The 19,643-nt window shown below is 34.8% G+C and overlaps 1 protein-coding gene and 2 long non-coding RNA genes across 9 annotated transcripts; 2 read left to right on the forward strand and 1 right to left on the reverse strand.

Moving 5' to 3' along the window:
• The first annotated feature begins 1,490 nt into the window (after positions 1-1,490).
• Positions 1,491-3,525, forward strand: LOC110878366. Its single transcript, XM_022126657.2, has 2 exons — positions 1,491-1,936; positions 2,231-3,525. Exons 1-2 carry the CDS (start codon positions 1,874-1,876, stop codon positions 3,317-3,319), a joined length of 1,152 nt encoding a protein of 383 aa, XP_021982349.1. The 5' UTR covers positions 1,491-1,873; the 3' UTR covers positions 3,320-3,525.
• Positions 3,526-7,960: 4,435 nt separating this feature from the next.
• Positions 7,961-9,130, reverse strand: LOC110878368. Its single transcript, XR_004867042.1, has 2 exons — positions 8,639-9,130; positions 7,961-8,515 (listed from the first exon to the last, which is right to left on the reverse strand). It is a non-coding gene; the product is annotated as an uncharacterized LOC110878368 (long non-coding RNA).
• Positions 8,472-12,048, forward strand: LOC110878367. Of its 7 annotated transcripts, none has more exons than XR_002557871.2 (10): positions 8,472-9,670; positions 9,759-9,839; positions 9,936-9,971; positions 10,050-10,080; positions 10,158-10,231; positions 10,598-10,652; positions 10,916-10,984; positions 11,118-11,210; positions 11,345-11,515; positions 11,777-12,048. It is a non-coding gene; the product is annotated as an uncharacterized LOC110878367 (long non-coding RNA). The 7 variants fall into 7 exon arrangements; XR_002557872.2 differs by having other exon boundaries at positions 9,800-9,839; XR_004867039.1 differs by having other exon boundaries at positions 9,936-10,080.
• The last annotated feature ends 7,595 nt before the right edge of the window (positions 12,049-19,643 follow it).

A 19,643-nucleotide genomic window follows, 5' to 3' on the forward strand; every position in this document is an offset into this window, starting at 1 on the left:
ATGTCACACAACCGTCATCTACCACCAACACTGACTCGACCTCCGATATGCGTGTTGCGACAAACCCGTCAATTATGGAAAAATAGAGGTAAAAACGTTGAACAACACATGCACGTTGCGTCGTTTAACTCAAAAAAATTAGAACTATACGTAAAACGAAAATTTGCGAAAGATGAAAAGTACAAGTAACAAAAGTTGCGAAGTTAAATTGCAAATAATGAAAAGTTTTGGGTTAAAGTTAAAAAAAACAAATTATATAGGGTTAAAATTGGAAAAGATAAAAACTTTTTGGTTAAAAGTAAAAAATCAACTTTTTTTTGAAAAACTTACAAAGCACAATGTACAAGTGTTTATGCACAAAAAACTTGCAAACTTATATATGGAATAATGTTACGGTTATTTTTTTTGTTATTTTCCAACTTCCAAGTAAATTTATTAAATACAATGTTTTGTTAAATGCTTAAAATAATAATAAAAAAAATACATATAGGTTATGAAATATTAAGAATTTATTACAAAAATGCTCTGTACACGAATGAGTACCGCACCCCCTAAGCATTAAGAAGTTATTACAAAATGCTCTGTACCCGAATGAGTAATGTACCTCTAAGCTGTGTGAGTGTTTTGTCACCTCCTACTTATGTGATGCTGAAGTGTCGTCTAGAAGACAACATTTTTGTTTCATATTCACTTAGCCAACACAGATGTCCTAATAGACTAAAGTAACCTAATCATTTTTTAACCAAAAACGTTTCTTAAGCATCGATACCAGAAGAATGTTGTGAACATTTTTATAAACATTCAAAGTAACCTAAACGGGAGATCTTAAGCATCGATACTAGAAGAATGTTGTGATCATTTTTATAAACATTCAAAGTAACCTAAATGGGAGATACATGACTAGTTATTATTCTTTTCAAGTTTTTTTAAGTATTAAGGTAAAGTGATAATCGTAAAGAAAAACATATCACCAAATAATAACTGTTTTTCTTTATTTATTTATTTTTTTAACAAATAACTTACACATCCTCCAATCTTAAATCCACACTTTCATCCCTTTAATACAAAAAAAATAATTAAATTTTAAATCATCCAATTGAAACAATTACCGTAAATGCCACGAAATCATATTAAAACAAATTTACAGTTAAAAAAATATGATTTAATTTATTACAACATTAATATTCCATTATTTTTATACATATCATAAAACCTAATATAAGATTTGTTTACATTCAAACCTAATAAGATACAATATGATGATTTTATCAATAATTTAAGCATTCAATGACCCAATTCATCACAAAGCATTTATCAGTTGTCACAGTTTGTTATACTTCTCAAATCCTAATTATAAATTCTTAAACTTTAAAAACAAAGATATTTGAAATGCATTAAAATCCAATGGTTACAAATGTGTTACACCTAGGAGTACACGTGGCATAACATCTGAGGAAAAAAAACCTCCCCTTTTAAGATTCTTCAGTTACTCTTGAAAATTTAAACTTTTTATTCCAATTTTTATGATAAAAAGATATGATGAAAAGCAGGATTAACCTCGGCTTTTCAATTTCTCCATACAGATAAACCTCCTCTGCATGTATATATACATACATACAGAATCTGTATCTACACACCATTCCTCTGTTTCAGATACAGAGCCATTTAAACAACTAAACGGCTAGAATTCGAAAACCCAGAGTTATTATGGAAGAATTCACTGTTTTTTCCGTTTAATTCATGGGTTTCTATCTGGGTTTCTGCTAATTTAAACAGAGGATTAAACCCCTGAATTTGGGGGTTTTTGAATCTTGAATTTTTTATGTTGATTTAAGCTGTGATTGTTCTTCGATTGGTGAATTTAGTGTTCGTGATGGCTGATGTTTATTCTACTTACAAGAAGCGAGATGATATCTGTGACGATGTTTGTGGTCAGGTATGTAATTTATCCAATTAGGGTTTTATAGTGTTCATAACAATTTTCGTTTCATTTTGGGAATTTTGATGAATTGATGAGAATGCGCTTCGATTTGGTGCTAAAATCGAAACCCCTTTAATCCTAGAACCGTTTTGATTCACCAAGTTTGTTAATTTTGCCCCAATTTTGCATTTTTCCGTACCTCTGTTTTCTAGGGTTTTAAGAATTTTTCCCCAAATTTGGGATTTTTAGTATGATTATCTTTGAAAAGGTTTAATCATTAATTTAATTTAATTATTTGTTTGTGTGCAGGAAGTAAGCAGGATGTCAAGAATCAGATGCATGATTCAAAGTCTTGATTTTAGAACAATTATAATATTATTTGTGATTATTCCAACTGTGTTCATGAGTATATACTGTCATGGACAGAAAGTCACATACTTTTTAAGACCCATATGGCAATCACCCCCTAAACCATTCATTCCAATCCCTCATTACTATAACGAAAACGTGTCGATGTCGACTCTCTGCAAGCTCCACGGCTGGACCGTACGCGAATACCCTCGACGAGTGTTTGACGCAGTCTTATTCAACAACGAAATCGACATGCTGACAATCCGATGGCAAGAACTCTACCCTTACATAACCCAATTCGTCCTCCTCGAATCCAATTCGACATTCACAAGCATACCAAAACCACATTTCTTCGCGATCAACCAACACCGGTTCGAGTTTGTAAAGCCTCGGTTAACCTACGCCACGATCCCAGGCGGGTCGAGAAAGGGGATAAACCCGTTTTACGAAGAGGCGTATCAACGAGTGGCCCTTGATCGCCTCTTACGTATCGCAGGCATCGAAGACGATGACTTATTAATCATGTCGGATGTCGACGAGATCCCCAGCGCGCACACGATCAACCTCTTGCGATCGTGTGACGGCCCACCGCAAATAATGCATCTTCACTTGAAAAACTTCTTGTACTCATTTGAGTTCAATGTGGAACATAAAAGCTGGAGGGCTTCAGTTCACAGATATGAAAAGGGTAAAACAAGATATGCTCATTACAGACAAACTGATTACTTGTTTGCTGATTCAGGCTGGCATTGTAGCTTCTGCTTCAGAAAGATAAGTGACTTTGTGTTCAAAATGAAAGCTTACAGTCACTCGGATAGGATCCGGTTCGCTCACCATCTTGACCCGAAAAGGATCCAGAAAGTGATCTGCAATGGGGATGACTTGTATGATATGCTGCCAGAGGAGTTTACATTCAAGGAGATTATTGGCAACATGGGGCCCATTCCTCATTCATATTCAGCAGTTAATCTGCCATCACATTTGTTGAATAATGTTGAGGAGTTTAAGTATCTTTTGCCCGGAAACTGTGTCCGGGAAGGTGGTTGATAATTGATTGACTGCAGGTGGTTGGTGTGGGAAACTGAGGATATGGTGGTGACATGGGCAATGCATGTTTTGATTGTACTGTGCAAGTAGTTGATGCATGTTTTGATGACATGTAGGTAGGACAATGGATAGATGTTGGTTATGGTGTTTTTTTTGTCTGGTATGCAGCCAAATATACCTTTGATTTGGAATATGTTTTTTTGTCAGGTTTCTGCTGGTCCTCTGTAATCCACATATTATAATCGCTTATTCTTATTTTGTTGGTTTCAACAACAAAATAAATTGGAATTTAAAAACAACATAAGGAAAATGAATCTGCATTCTAATTCTATCTAAATTTTATTTCGTTTTGCAAAACAAATACATCTAAATTACAAATCAAATTTCAATTTTTACACGAATTCCCATTCCAATTCCATTACAATCCATGAAACGAACACTACCTTAACGTACAAATTGAAGGTTTTGCTTAAAAACGCGGTGACATTTTCGTAATTATCAAAATGACTCTACAAATGATCTTGTAGGGTAATTTTGAATTGTATGTTGTTTCATAAACTAGTAGGGTAATTTTGATATTCTTGTAGAGTAATTTTGATAATTACCCTACAAGGACATTTTACAAAATTATCCTACAAAATCAAAATTACCATACAAGATTATTTGTAGAGTAATTTTGATAATTACCCTACTAGCAAATAATTACGAAAATGCCACCGCGTTTTTTTTTGTTTTTTCATGTCTTTCGTACGTTTTGTACGATAAGACACTTTGTACGTGAACTTAATTCTATAATCATATGATTATTTTGATAGGTAGGAAATCTAATACTAAACCAAATGCGAAAATCAATGTTTTTTTGAACCAACTGGATATTGAACCAATCGTTTTACTGGTGCGACTGGTTTTTAAAACCGGATGACGTTATTCGCTAAACAAAATATGAACATATTTTATGTTTTGGTGTGAATTTATAATTTTAATAAAATATGAAAACTTAAGGAAAAAAATATGGAGTTTATTTGCAATTTTAATAAAAAATATGAAAACTTAATGAAATAAAATAGAGTTTTGAGGATTCAATGAGTAAAAACTAAAAAGTATATTTTTAGGAAAAAGTAAAAACAAAGTAACCTAAAAATCTGGATATTCCGGTCCGATCATCCGATTTGGTCAGAATGTTTCAAACGGTGAACATGCTAAATGGATTAACCAGACCAGTTTCATGCCCGGGTCCCAATCCTATAGTATGGTCTAGTTATGAAAACACCGGCTAAAACAGACCCTAATCATTGGTTATGGTAAATAGATCCGAACCTAAAAGGCAAACCCAAACGTTCTAGATGAGTATTCGGGTACGATATTAGTATTACCAAATTTTACGGGTATGGTGTTACATGTATGTATCTTTATTTTATCGAGTAAGTGTTAATTCATTGATCTTTAGTTTTTATTTTATTTTATTTTATTTCTATCACATTGCTTATTAAAATTGTATGAAGATTAAAACAATAATAAATGTAGGTGAGAATTGCTACGGGTAATTTTAAACAAACTAGTGAAAATACTACATACTAAACGGATATAGAACATAATTTTACAATTGGGTATTGTTGTACATCAGTATGAGTAACGACTAGGAATAGAATTTCAAGAGAAACACATAAACAAAAGTAAGATTGAGATACAAATTCACCACTCAATCTATTGCGAAACTAAATAAGAATCAAGATACACACCACTTAACTTAGATTTTCATTGCAAACGGTTCCTTTTACATAGAGAATTAAGTCCATGATCCCACGTTTTCTTAGAGAACAACAAAAATTAAAGGAAACTGCTACTAAAAGAAACTACTAGAATACCACATGTAGGAGAACTAAATGTGGGTGATTAATAAAACTAGGTTTATCACTATGGCCGCGTTGCGGCGAACTTTTTTTTAATTTAGTATGTGTTTATATATGTTTTGAAATCATTATGAGCGCGTTACGCACAGAACCGCTGACAAGAATAAAAAGAAAATGTAGAAAAAAAAACAGTATAAGATAACCGAAAGAAAATCAACAAAAAAAAGTTTTATGGTAATGATGTTGTTCGTATGACACCTGTGGTCAGAGATGAGCAAATGGTATTGGGTACCGGTACTGAATTTCCCGAACCGAAAAATTTTAAGTCAATTCGGTAGCAACTTTTGGCGTTCCTGGTACCGGTTTGCTACCAGTTTTTACCTTCGTATACCTGTACCGTAACCGGTATTTTGGTACCAGTTCCAATTTAGTATCGGTTGGCATCGAGCTCATCCCTAGCCCTTAAACTAAAAAAAAAAAAAAAAAAACACTAAAAGTTGAAGAAAATCAATAAAAAAAGTTGTATGATACCGTTGGTGTTTGTAAGATACCCATGATCAGGGATGAGCAAATGGTATTGGTTAGGAGTACCGAATTTCCGGAACTAAAAATTTTCAATATCAATTCGGTACCGACGTTTGATGTTTTCTATACCAGGCTGGTGTCGGTTTTCACCTTCATGTACCGAGACCGAACAGGACCGTACCGGTATTTTGATAAAAGATGGATAAATGGAAAAAAATACTGAATTTCTTATACCGAAAGATTTTCAGTCAATTCGGTAGCAACTTTTAGCGTTCCTTGTACCGGTTTGCTACCAGTTTTTACCTTCATATACCGTACCGTAACTGGTACTTTCGGTACCAGTACCGATTTAATATCGGTTAGCACCGAGCTCATCCCTAGCGCTGAAATTAAAAAAAAGGAAACACTAAAAGTTGAAGAAAATCAATAAAAAAAAAGTTGTACGATACCGTTGATGTTTGCACAATACCCGTGATCAGGGATGATCAAATGGTATTGGTTAGGAGTACCGAATTTCCCTAACTAAAAATTTTCAATATCAATTCGGTACCGACATTTGATGTTTTCTGTACCAGCCTGTTGCCGATTTTTACCTTCATGTACCGAGACCGAACATGACACTTACAATAGGCTTGCAACGTGGCAAGCTTTGAGTGGTGAGAGCACTATTGACAAACTTGCCTTTTTAATATATAGGAGAATTGATAATTAAAAAAAAAAAAAAGACTTCACATGTGCTCCAATTTTGCTCCAAATTGTATGAGGTGGATTTTTTTTAACGACAAAGGTTACATAATCATTACTTTTAAATTACATCAAGTTTATATCATGCTAGGAATTGAACCCTGGTCTCTCTACAAGAGGTACAAAACCTCTACCACCCAACCAAAGTGGTAATGGCTATGAGGTGGATTTAATTGTCAAAACACCTCGTCTTGCATGGGAATACAACACACATTTACCATAATGCCCTGTATGTTGGAAGTGTTGCTTGGATTCTTTTGGGGAGCATGCAGTCCATTGCAAAGAATTACCAGGATTTAAATATCGACATGATTTAGTTCAAGATGTGCTTTATGATGTCCTTAAGCGAGCATGGATCTCGGTAAAAAAGGAAGCTCCGGTGAACTTCTTGACCGATCCATTAGAAGGGAGATCTACCCTACGACCCGCTGACGTTCTTGTTTTTGGATGGGAAGGAGGGAAACATGCGTGTGTCGATTTGACAGGTGTATCCCCGCTCGTTGCGCTAAGGGACCACGGGTTTGTGGTGGGACAGACGATAACCAAGGCAGAGACGGGCAAAGTGGCTAAGCACGAAAAAGCTTGCATCGAGAATCAGCACGTGTTCGTCTCGTTCGCTTTCGATACCTTTGGCGCTCTCGCCCCTGACGCGGTGTGGTTCCTCAAACGGGTTCAACAGGTGGTAAGCAGTAACACCGCGCATGTTAAGGGGCAAAATTTTGTGTTTAGCAGGGTAGGGTTTGCTATTCAGAAGGGGGTAGCGGCGCAACTTGTTGCTCGTCTACCTGCCGTTAGTCTGTAATCGTCTCTGTTTTAAATAATTATTTAAAAAAATTAAACAAAAAAAATTAAAAAAAAATATAAATATGCGGAAAAAGATAATGACTAAGGGATGTGTTAAATTTTGAATGGATTGATGGAGTAGTCTTTAATCAATATTTAATTTCTTTTTATTAAATTTGTTTATCAAGATTAGAGAGTTAGAGTACGAGTTTGCGACAAAGGATTGGATAATAGGATAATATGCATTTAATATTGAACTAACAATAAGTTTGAACATCTAAGGGGGCGTAGGAATTGGAATTGGAATTTGATGGATTTCTTTGAAATCCATAGATGTGTTTGGTTGATAAATGTATTAATGTAATTGGAATTTAAAAATACAAAATTACCCCTAGTAATAAACTTAAGGCAAAAGTTTTAAAAACAACTATTTTAGATAAAAAGTCTTTCAACAACCGACCCCCCCCCCCCCGGGGCGCAAAAAGAAAAAATGAATTTCTTAACTTAAAAAAGATTGTTAATATTTATTATCCATAATTCTAAAAATTATATGATTTTACATAAGAAAACAAAAAAAAATCTTAAATAATCTTAATTAAAGTTATACAAAGTATTCAACCAAAATAAATTAAAAATGAACATATTAGCAAATATATGAGTTATAAACATATTATACTAACCGAAAGTTTAAACATACGATTAACAGTTGTTTAACATACGACTACAAGTAGTTCCAATATGCGACTAAAAGTTAACTTAAACATACAACTAGAGTTGGTTCCAAAATGTAAATACTACTTCAAATTCTTTAAACAAGTTTCTCAGCCAAACTTAGACAGCATAAACCTCACTCAAGCCTCTCTTTCTACTTCACCCAAAGTCCAAAACGTCATCACCCTACTATGGTCATCATTTATTATATGAATTGCCGTAAACATTTCCAGTTGACTCAAATATGTCGTTTTTGAAAGCTATGAAGGGATCATCAAAGTTTTCTTTTTTATGTCAAATTCAAATTTTATGTCTTCACTCAACTCGGCCGAAGTCTCTTTAAGACGATCACCAAATTGAACAACTGCATCATTGAAACCTTGAAATAAAGTATTGACTTGGCTAGTGCGTTTCCTCTACTTACTATGACCACTTGAAGTTTCTTCAAATTGAGAACTTGCATTTGTATTTTCATTATGGCTATGTTCACCAAAATCATCATCCCTTTGGTGCTCTTGTTCTTCCATGTTCACCTCTTGTTCCATCTCGACCACACTTTTGGCTCTATTGCCTTGAGCTCAATCTTTTCAAAAAATAATGCACAATTCTTCGTAATACAGAAGATATCTTTCTTTCCATTTACCCGCATGTTTATGATTCTAACTAACCAAATACAAAAAAATGTAATAATATAAAAATCTAGTACCTCAAGATAAGCATCCCATACTCCAGGAGCATTAGTGGTCACACAATTACGTTATTTGTCATAGCCAAATCCATTAGTATTTAACAAATCATAAACTGCTTGCCAATCTTTCCTCATCGTCTTTATTCTAGATTCAATGTGAGGTCTAGCCAAAATGCCCGATTCTGGAAGTGATTCTTTCAAGCAAGCTTCTAGGTGTTGTAAAAAACCTGGTTTAAAGCCATTATCAGACTTATATCTTCCAGTGTTGACCATATTTACTAAAGCCTCAACAAGCTTTTGATCTTCAAGTTTACTCCATCCTGGATAGTTTCTTTTATTACTCGTCATTCTTGTAGGAAAATATGAACTAAAACATAAAGGATGTATCAGTTAACTATTAATGCGAGTAAAAAATAGAAGCACCATCATAAACAAAACCAAACATTTATATACACTCTAATTTATAACATTTCTATGCAATAAGGGTTGTACATCCTGCTGTTGTGGTATTCCCTGCATATTTGTGGTGTACCTCTTGGTTCATGGGTTGTACTCTTCTTTTTGCATACCACGTTTACCCATGAGTCAGATAAGAAACTAATGGTTTTAGAGGAATACCATCAAACATCAAATCCTTCATCCTTCTATCAGATTAGATAGAAAAATTGCAGGGGGGAATCGATTCTATGGTTGTTTGATGGCGGTGGGTTTAGCCGAAGATGTAGAGAGGTTGTGTCGTGACGGTGGTTCTGCCACCGGTGATCACCATTTGGGCTCCGTTCCAACACAGTAGATCAGAAACCACAAACCTCATGTTAGAGTTTTCATACGCAAAGAGTAAGAGACTAAGAGAGAGAAAGACCTTACGGTGTACAGAAGGAGAGAGACAGGCGATGGGGTTTAGGGTTCCGCCTCCTCCCTGACCTTCTTCAAAACTATTCAAAGAGAGAGAACAGCGTAGCGGCTCCGGAATAGAGAGAGAAGGATGACAGATTAGAATGCTTGCCTGCCACCGATCTGCCGTTGAAAGGCGCAGAAGAACGAAAGGAGGTAAGTATCTCTATTCATACGTTTGCAGTTTGTTGGGGTTTTCTATTGGCTTTAATTTCTTGATTTTGGTTTGTTGCATGTTGAATAGCATATTCCAACCTGATTTCACTTGGGTTGTTTCCTCTGTAGCTTTCGAGGCAGCGCCCACTTCCAATTTCATCAGCAATTGGTAAGTATACAGTACCTTTTACAGTAACTATTCTTTTTGCTTTGTTTTCACTCGATATCGTTTGTCTTGTCGTGTGCTAAATCAGTTTTTATCCAGGAACAAAACATGTGATATACAAACCGTTTCATCAAGGTGATTTCTAATACCCATACATTTTTAGGTGATTAAAAGACCTAAATAAACTTTATGGTGAAACAAAATGGGTTGCAGGAGCAAATTTTGGTTGTAGATTGTTTAGGAGGTAGGTAAAATTTGCGTTCATTTCTATATTTTTGAGTTTTAAAAGGGGATTATAGTGATTTTTATGCCATGTTCCAGTTCTGGCTAGAACCAATAAGGAGCAATAAAGTTTTAGGAGCCGATTGTCATGTCAACATTGGACAAATCACTAGGTATGAATCCACGTCTCTTGATCTTTTGTGCTCAAATTATTAGAGCGTTCAAATGCTCATTTTTTTAAAGAAAATAAGTCATGAAATTAACACACAATGTTTCAAATTTGTATTTCCTAAGAGGACCTTTTAATTCATCAACAACAGGCAAACGATGTGCTAATGTTGGCATTGTTCTTTTTTTATATGAAATTAAGTTAGACTTGGTATTAAATTTGACTTTTTATAATAAAATGCTATGAATAAAAATAAGATACAAAAATTGGCTTATTTTTTTATGATCAAACTCTTATGTCACACTAGCCTAATGTTGTTCTTCAAAAATGTTGTTCTGAGAATATATTCTTATAATTTGGGTTCATGTAGTTCTAATAAGCTAAAGGAATCTATTGTTCTTTTGTGTTGGTGCCACTTTGGTAAGGTACATGACTACGCCTTCACTCTTTATTTAAGTTGGTTGAAGTTTTTAAAAACCCAAAATCTAGAAAACAAATCACTTTTACACAAGGTTTAAAGAACGGAAACGAGCCTCAACGCACTTTCCGTTAGCGTTATGAGGCGTAAGCCTTGAGGCTATGTGGGAAGACTGATGTTGTATTGTACTTTACTACCTTTATTAGTTGTTATACATTTCATACACGTGTGAAAATAAATTTTGGGTGGTGGCTAAATTCGAGATTTTAGGTTTGGAAATTCAACCAAGACCCAAGAAAGGCTCCGGGCGACTCATGCGACTACAAATGATTCATGAAGGTATCCATTTAATTAGACTTACAAAACAGCTATTTAGAATTCTTAAATATATGTTCGTTTTAAATTTTTCAATTTGAATGAATTAGCCAGTTATTTAATCTAATTCTTTTCAGTTAAACATTATATTAAATAGATAATTAGCTAAGCCTCATTGAAGATTCAAGCTTCCGATGTGGAATGATGACGCAAGAAGATTTCAAATTTCAGCATTGAAAAATGAAATTTGGTACACATTAGCCATTTGTTTAATTAATCTATTTGTTTTTAGTTTAGTATTCTATGTCTTTTGTATGTTGATTATATCCATATACATGGGTCAAGAATAGAATGTATTGAAATGTTGTTTGTGGAAAAATGTAGGGAATTTTCGGGATTGCTTTTCATATCACGATTCAACCATGGTGTGTAGGAAGGATGCCACCTATGTTATCATAAAGCTTGATGTTTGAGGGTGATTATATCAAATGGGAAAAGAAAAGAAATATCATTCCATGGAAGTTGCTTATGTATAAAAGTGGAGATCTTAAATAGGTATCCTTCTTTAATAGCATATTAAATTATGTAGATAGGCTTTATAGGTTATCCTATTGTATAGTTATGTTTGACCCGTAATAGTCATTATCAAATTGGGTTTTAGTTTTAGGTCTTTTTATTCTGCATTGTATCTCATTGTACAGTGCATATAAATATACAATTTAAGGTTGAGCAAATTATGGTTTACTTTTAATGAACTCTAATAATGGTGCTTGATGATAGCATTGTTTAATTGGTACAAAACAATTGTAATTGCAGGAGAGGATAATGTTCGTGAACTTCCACTAGCTCAAGTTCCTAAGTTGGCTACAAAAGTTGAGTAGCAGCAATGCGTCAAAACAACAAAGCAACCATGAAGTTAAAAACTTCGCTTGATGTCATATGCTATAGCGCGTGTTGGCGATGTTTCGACATTCGTTGCCCGCGCCGCAACGCGTGCGGGGTCTAATTTCTAGTTATATATAAAAAGCAACATTATAAACAAAACTAAACATTCTATCATAAATAATAGTTAAACATACTTGCTCATATTAAAATTAGTTCCACACTTAAAAATAGCATAACGACATAGAAATAACATAAACAACATTATAAATAATCCATGTGTTTGTAGGAGTTTCTTATCAATTGATAGCATTCCAAGCGTCAAACATGCTTTGGGCTAGATTGTTTCTAAACGTTGTCCACTCATTTGAAGTCTCAATTTAAGTTATATTATCCTCATCTCCATCTCCATCCCCAATCCCATCCCCATCCCCATCTCCATTTCCATGTTCATCTCCAAATCCTTCATCTAGCAAAACTCCCGTCTCAAATGGATCAACCGGCATCTCTCTTCTTATAAAATTATGAAGAAGACAACATGCCATTATCATCCTATTTTTTTATGTCAAGTTCAAATTTTATGTCTTCACTCGACTCTGTCGAAGTCTCTTTAAGACGATCACCATCACCAAATTGAACAACTGCATCATTGAAACCTTGAAATATAGTATTGACTTGGCTAGTGTGTTTCCTCTTCTTACTACGACCACTTGAAGTTTCTTTAAATTGAGAACTTGCATTTGTATTTTCATTATGGCTATGTTCACCAAAGTCATCATCCCTTTGGTGCTCTTGTTCTTCCATGTTCACCTCTTGTTCCATCTCGATCACACTTTTGGCTTTATTGTCTTGAGCTCAACCTTTTCCAAAAATAATGCACAATTCTTCATAATATGGAAGACATATTTCTTTCCATTTACCCGCATGTTTATGATTCTATTTCACATGATAAGAATACAATAAACAAAACATTAATATCTTTTATAACTAACCAAATACAAAAAAAAAAAGTTGTAGTAATATAAAAATCTAGTACCTCAAGATAAGCATCCCATACTCCAGGAGCATTAGTCGTCACACAATTAGGTTCTTTGTCATCGCCAAATCCACCAGTATTTAACAAATCATAAACGGCTTGCCAATCTTTCCTCATCGTCTTTATTCTAGATTCAATGTGAGGTCTAGCCAAAATGCCCGATTCTGGAAGTGATTCTTTCAAGCAAGCTTCTAGGTGTTGTAAAAACCTGGTTTAAAGCCATTATCCGACTTATATCTTCCAGTGTTGACCATGTTTACTAAAGCCTCAACAAGCTTTTGATCTTCAAGTTTACTCCATCCTCGATAGTTTCTATTATTACTCGTCATTCCTATAGGAAAATGTGAACTAAAACGTAAAGGATGTATCAGTTAACTACTAATGCGAGTAAAAAATAGAAGCACCATCATAAACAAAACCGAACATTATATATAAAAAAAGCAACATTATAAACAAAACGAAACATTCTATCATAAATAATAGTTAAACATACTTGCTCATATTAAAATTAGTTCCACACTTAAAAATAGCATAACGACATGGAAATAACATAAACAACATTATAAATAATCCATGTGTTTGTAGGAGTTTCTTATCAATTGAGAGCATTCCAAGCGTCGAACATGCTTTGGGATAGAATGTTTCTAAACGTTGTCTACTCATTTGAAGTCTCAATATAAGTTATATTATCCTCATCTCCATCTCCATCCACTTTATTAAAGATAATGTGTTGTTCTGTTCTTTCTAAAGCCTCCTTTTCGTGCTTTGGTAACGGAGTTCCACTGTAACTTGTGATGATGCAGTTGTGACTGCAATAATTCAATTTATTAAAGCTTCCCGCTTTAATATTTTGAAGGTTGCTTAGGATTTTTAAGAATCCTTTAGCTCTAATTTCCACCCAATCTTCGTGGTCTTTATAATCCTCAGTCATTACCTTTGAGAGATTAACGGTTCTTGCTTTGGCGAGCCCGATTTCTAGGTGATGGTAATTTTGGAAAGATGTTCCTTGATACCAATCTGGAAGTGTAGAGTTACACTTAATGAAGATGTTTGCATCTTTTGCTGCAGCAATCTTCTTTCGAAAGTTTTTTATCGCTTTCTTTATCCCTTCTGGTAACATGCCTGATTTCAAGCAAATTTGGGGAAGGGTAAATGAACTTTATTAAACCAGTAGAGAATGCTAGTGAAACAAGTTCTGGACTTGCACCTTTAGAGGTATTTCTTTCTTTCCACACTCGGCTGAGTATCGAGTGGCTTCTAGTTGGGCTTGTAGTAAGGACCCAAATTTTTTGTATGTTACCGGTTTTCCAGAAACATAGTGAGACACAATGGACCAGTCTTCATAAATGCCTCTATGCTCTCCATCAAAGATGACATAGAATCTAGATTTAAAATTTTCTGGCTCTTGAGTAATTTGTGAGTAACTTGGTCTGAGAGAGACCTGTTCAGTTTTTGGCAAACTGTCAGCCATCAACGGATTTGATATGCCTTTACCAGAGCCGTTTGCATCTGGGCTAGATGAAGATCGTAGTTCTTCATTTACTCTATATTTGCTTTTTTCCAAAACAACAGGAGTCAACGGACTTGATTTTTCTTTACCCTTAGCTGTTTGTAAGGGAATAGATTCAGATTGTATCCTTTCGGATTCCTATTCTGAATTAACAGTTGTTTCTAGACTTTCGTCATAGAGAGCTATTTTTTCTTGAATAGCTTTTAATTCTATTAAAAGAATTTTTTTTTCAGGCGTAAAGCCTTTAAATTTTCCATATCTTTTTTAAGAGTAAATCCTGCTTTTGTGAAAGTGATAGGTGATTCTTTGTTTGAAGGATGTGTGCTCCTTAAATAGGCATAAAAAGCATTTGAAGCATGTATTTTTTTATTTTATGTTTTTTGAAAATCTCGTGTCAAGCAATCAGCCAGCACGTTTTTAGCCCCCCTCAAGATGCTCAATGTCGAAAGAATATCTTGAAAACCACATCTGCCATCTGACAAGAAGGCCTTGTTTGTTATCTCCGGAAATTTTTGTTTTCAGAAAATAAGTAAAAATTTTATTATCTATCCTGACTAGAAATTTTACAGGAGTAAGATAAATAGAAAATTTAGAAATAGTGTTTTTTACCGCAAGTAATTCTTTTTCATTACTGTGGTAATTTCTTTCGGCTTGTTTAAAGCTCCCAGAAGTATACTTACATATTTCTTCCTTTTCGGTTGTTCTGGCCTTCAAAACTCCTCCCCAATAATCGTGAGAAGCGTCTGTTTCTGTGATTAAAAATTCATTTTCTTTTGGAAGATAAAGTTTTGGAAAACTGGTTAAGTTTTTCTTTATCTTTTTGATATAGTCTGTATCGGATTGTTTACATTCACATATCTAATCTTTTTTTAATTTTACCTGTAAAGGTTTCCTAAGTTCTGCGAGTTTAGGAATATAACTCTCAGCATAGGTTAAAATACCTAAAAATCTTTGAAGATGTTTTTTATCTTCTAAAGTATCTGGGAATTTGTGTAAATTTTCCAAGATATGTTTTTGTGGACAATGAGTCCCTTGATCTATTTCGAGACCTAAAAAGTTTATCTTTGTTTTAAAAAGATTAGCTTTCTTTTTTGATAAAATAATTCCAATTTTTTAATTGTTTTTAAAACTGATAAAACATGAAAATAGTGTTTATCTTCAGAGTTTGAGAAAACTATAATATCGTCGACATAGACGGTACGGTAATTTTCTAAACCTCTTAAAGCATTTTGCATATGTCTTTGAAATATCCTTGGTGCTTGTTTTAATCCAACAGAAACTACCTTCCATTGATAATGACCATCTGGACATGTGAATGCGGTTAATAACTTAGATTCTTCATCTAACAGTACCTGCCAGAAACCATTTTTGCAATCGAAACCAGAAAATAGGTTTTTCCTCTCAAAAGAGTTAATACTTCCTGCATACAAGGAAGATTATGGCTGTCGCCTTTAGTAGCTACATTAATTGCTTTGTAATTTACAACCGTGCACTTTTTTCCTCTTCTTTTATCAGCTTCATTTTCAACTAAGAATGCTGGAGACATGTGTTGGACCGTGTTCCGACCCTAAACAGTCAGTTGAGATAGTTCATCTTCACGTATAAAGGCGGAATCAATATATGCGAAGTAACACAGCTTTTCCTTTTCAATTCCTTCTCTTCTATTGCAATTTGAATCAAATTTGACAGAGTTCTAGTACCAAATGCTCTCAACAGTTCCGCTTCAACATACACACACGAATGACCAGATTTCGCTTATGAACCCTATATATACTCCATGAGGTTTCGTTTGAATGACCATGACTAATAAGTGAAACCTTCATGTTGACTTATAAGCGAAACCTTCATGTCATATAAGCGAAACTACAATAAAACATGTTTTTTACTTTCTAGACCCTATGTTGACCTATCTTGACCTAAGACTTCATGCAGACGTAGTCAACAGACATTCCATGCATCAACAGACTCCCCCTTGGATGTTGACGTAGTCTTCAGCAGTCTCCAGCTTCTGAGTCTTCAGTCTTGGTCTTTTCTCTAACTCTCTGTTTTTACATCATTTAATCTTCACAGGTTTTGAATCACAATCTGACTCCATCTTCAGACTCCCCTTTATCTGTTGATCCAGACTCCCCCTTTCACAGACTCCCCCTCTCGATATGCTAGAATCTGAGGTTTCTGGTTCAAGCTTTGACATTTAGCTTCCGTTGGGAATAATGAAGTCCAAACCTGTTACTCAAACAATAACATTACAATCTATTTTCAAAATAAATCACAAACTCAATCAGCTTTTAGAAATCCACTCAAGTATTCAGGTCCAAGTTAATGACCCTGATACTCAATTAATCTACCAAGTTCAACTTAATGACCCTGGCTGATCATCTGACGAATCAAACTGATTTTATAAAAACATTTTTATATTTTCTAAAACAATGTAACAAGCATCAACTTAATGAACTTGTTTTATCTTTGAAAACATTTCAAACTCTAACAAAGTAAGCTCTCCTCATTCTTAGCTCAGAATCTCCTGCATCTGCTTCAAGTCTCAAGAATCAGACAATCAACTTTCTACTCTGGTTTGTCTAAACTAAAGCAGAATTGTAAAATCTTTTTGGATTTTTAATGTGTTCTAAACTTAGAAATGAAATAACAGAAAACTTAAATTGCAGAAAAATAAAGAAATTGAACTATATACAAACTTATTTTTGGCGAGCGTGTCAGGGAATCATATCAGCTTTTCAGACAAATTACTAGTACCGTTAAGCTTAATTACATACTCAGACTTAAACAATTCACCTCGATTGTCGATATACTGATCCATCTTAAATTCTCACACAGATTTCAATCTATTCAGGATACGATTTTAGATGTTTTAAGAACTTAGCTCAATTCATGTGTCCCACCTCTTGAATATACTCCCGTATCCAGAATCCCAATATTCAGTCTTACAGGTACGTATACTACAATGATATCTGTACATAAATTAGGTATGCGAGGGCCGAGGGATCTCAGGTCGATACTTCCGTATACGCAGAGAGATATCAGCTTCGACTTTTCAGTATGTCCCCTTTTAGAGAATCTTTTAGCTTACAACAGCAGCGACTATCAATTTTATTGTTTCATCTGCATGCTGAGGGTTTATGCTGTGTTTCAAACATTTTGGTGAAAGTATTAGCCAAGGACTAGGTCAGAACTTCTGTTCAGCAGAAGTCCCGGAATAATACCCCAGACATCATTGAGTATAAAAACCTAGTATATCAGAATACGAGACCTTTCAAACGAGATTTCAGGGGTTACCTATATATTCAAGTAGTGTTCCCCACGAATTTCACAAGTTTGAAATTTTAGGTTTATATCCTGAATAAATCTACTAAATGTGCGAAAACCTATCGACACATCATTAGTGAGACTGTTTAACTCATTTAGTCTTTATAATTCTTTAGCATATTGTAATTGTCTAGCCGATGTACTATCATTTTCCCTATATACACAAGCTCTTTTTCAATTTTATCATGTTTTTGTATTTTTCCATTTTTTACTGTTTTTGTATTTTCTGAAAATATATCTATATACAACTAACTATACTCCCCCTAAATACCAAAACACGTAAAAAATTGACAAACCATTGCAGATTGTTTCTCGTCGTCATCCGCAACAGTACTTTCATCAACGCTCACAATTCCATCCGACACCGAAAGCAATTTCATACCATTAAGTTTTAACAAATATTGAAACCGATGTTTATCAAAAGCTTTGGTATGCAAATCAGCTTTTTGTTCGTCAGTGTGGATTTTTTCGATTCGTATCAACTTTTTCTCGAAGCAATCGCGAATAAAGTGATGACGAATTTCTATATGTTTAGTTTTAGCGTGATGTACTGGATTTTTAGTTATATTTATTGCGGCCTCATTATCAACAAACAGAGGTGTGCTAAGAAACTGCAAACCGTAGTTGTAACACCTCGAAAATTCCTGTCCAATTGAATAAAGACACGTGTCCTCCGTGAAAGACATGTCAGAAAAACCGGATTTAATAAAGAAATATGTGGTAGGATTTCTAATAAAAAGGGGCGTCATGTTATTTAAAATACCTCTGAACGACCCAAGGGCGACACGTTATTAAATCACCTCTGAGCGACCCAAATTTTATAAATCCCAAGATCCTTAAATCAATTGATGATCATCTCATTCGATAACCGGTTGCTCTTGAATAAATAAAGTTTTATCTTTATTAAGGGCCATGGAATTATAGGTTGTTACTACTCCTAAATTTAAATAAAACTCTTGTAAATAAGAATTGTTATAGCTTGGCCAAGTAATTGAGAGTCCAAGACTCAATTTTGAAATCTCCGTCATGTAACAAGTCCCTTTTTGCGTAAAGATTAAATGGGGGACATGTAAGGGCAAATGAGCCATGCAATGGCTGGTCAAGACGGTCCCACAAACTGAAAAGTAAAGGCATGTTTCGGGCATTGATGGTTGCATGGTCAAGACTTAAAAGCTTTCAAACTTTTGTCTTCTGGCCATCGCTTATGGACCGCAAGGCCCCAGGCTTACGGTCCGTAAGCAGGGTACCTAGGAATGTCCCGCAAGGATCGGTTACGGACCGCAAAGCCTTAGGCTTACGGTCCGTAAGAAAGGCACCTGAACCACGTTTCAGTAAGGCCGGTTACGGACCGTAACCCCTGTAGCTTACGTTCCGCAAGAGTTCCTTACGGACCGTAAGGCCTCAAGCTTACGGTCCGTAAGACCGTCGCTGGCAGTGAGTTTTGGACAGCTGCCTGTCCAATGCATTTAACCGACTTAAAACGTAACATTTCGATTCTATGGGCCTTCTAGGCAGTATATAGACCCTTAGGGACATCTGGGATGATCTTGTAACTATCCTAGAGTTGCTTGGCAAGATCCTAAGGCATCTAGTTCACTATATAAAGAGTTCAAGTGTGTTCTTTGAAACTTGCTCATTTGGAACATTTGGCTAAAGACTTTCTGGAGCTCCTCTGGTCACCAACACATTTTCTTAGACTCTCTAATCCATCTTAGGACTCTTGTAAGTGTCCTTAACCATCTCTAATCCTTTCTAGCTTAGCTAACTAAGTAAAAGTCAAACCGTCGTAATTAAGGTTTGACTTCGTGATTAAGCATAATGTGCTTTGTCTAATCACGAATTAAAGATACCTTTAGGAAGGTAATTAAGTGGGTAACAAACCCTTAAAAGGGTATTTCCAGATTCCCACTCTAAGCATGTCAATTGTCGAG

Source organism: Helianthus annuus, chromosome 9 (genome assembly GCF_002127325.2).
Source record: "Helianthus annuus cultivar XRQ/B chromosome 9, HanXRQr2.0-SUNRISE, whole genome shotgun sequence".
NCBI lineage: Eukaryota > Viridiplantae > Streptophyta > Magnoliopsida > Asterales > Asteraceae > Helianthus > Helianthus annuus.

Excerpts from the sequence above, each read along its gene's own strand:
- LOC110878366 (XM_022126657.2), top strand. The coding sequence starts at position 1,874 with ATGGCTGATGTTTATTCTACTTACAAGAAGCGAGATGATATCTGTGAC. Across the intron at positions 1,937-2,230 it reads GTGACGATGTTTGTGGTCAG|GAAGTAAGCAGGATGTCAAG; the intron begins GTATGTAATTTA and ends GTTTGTGTGCAG.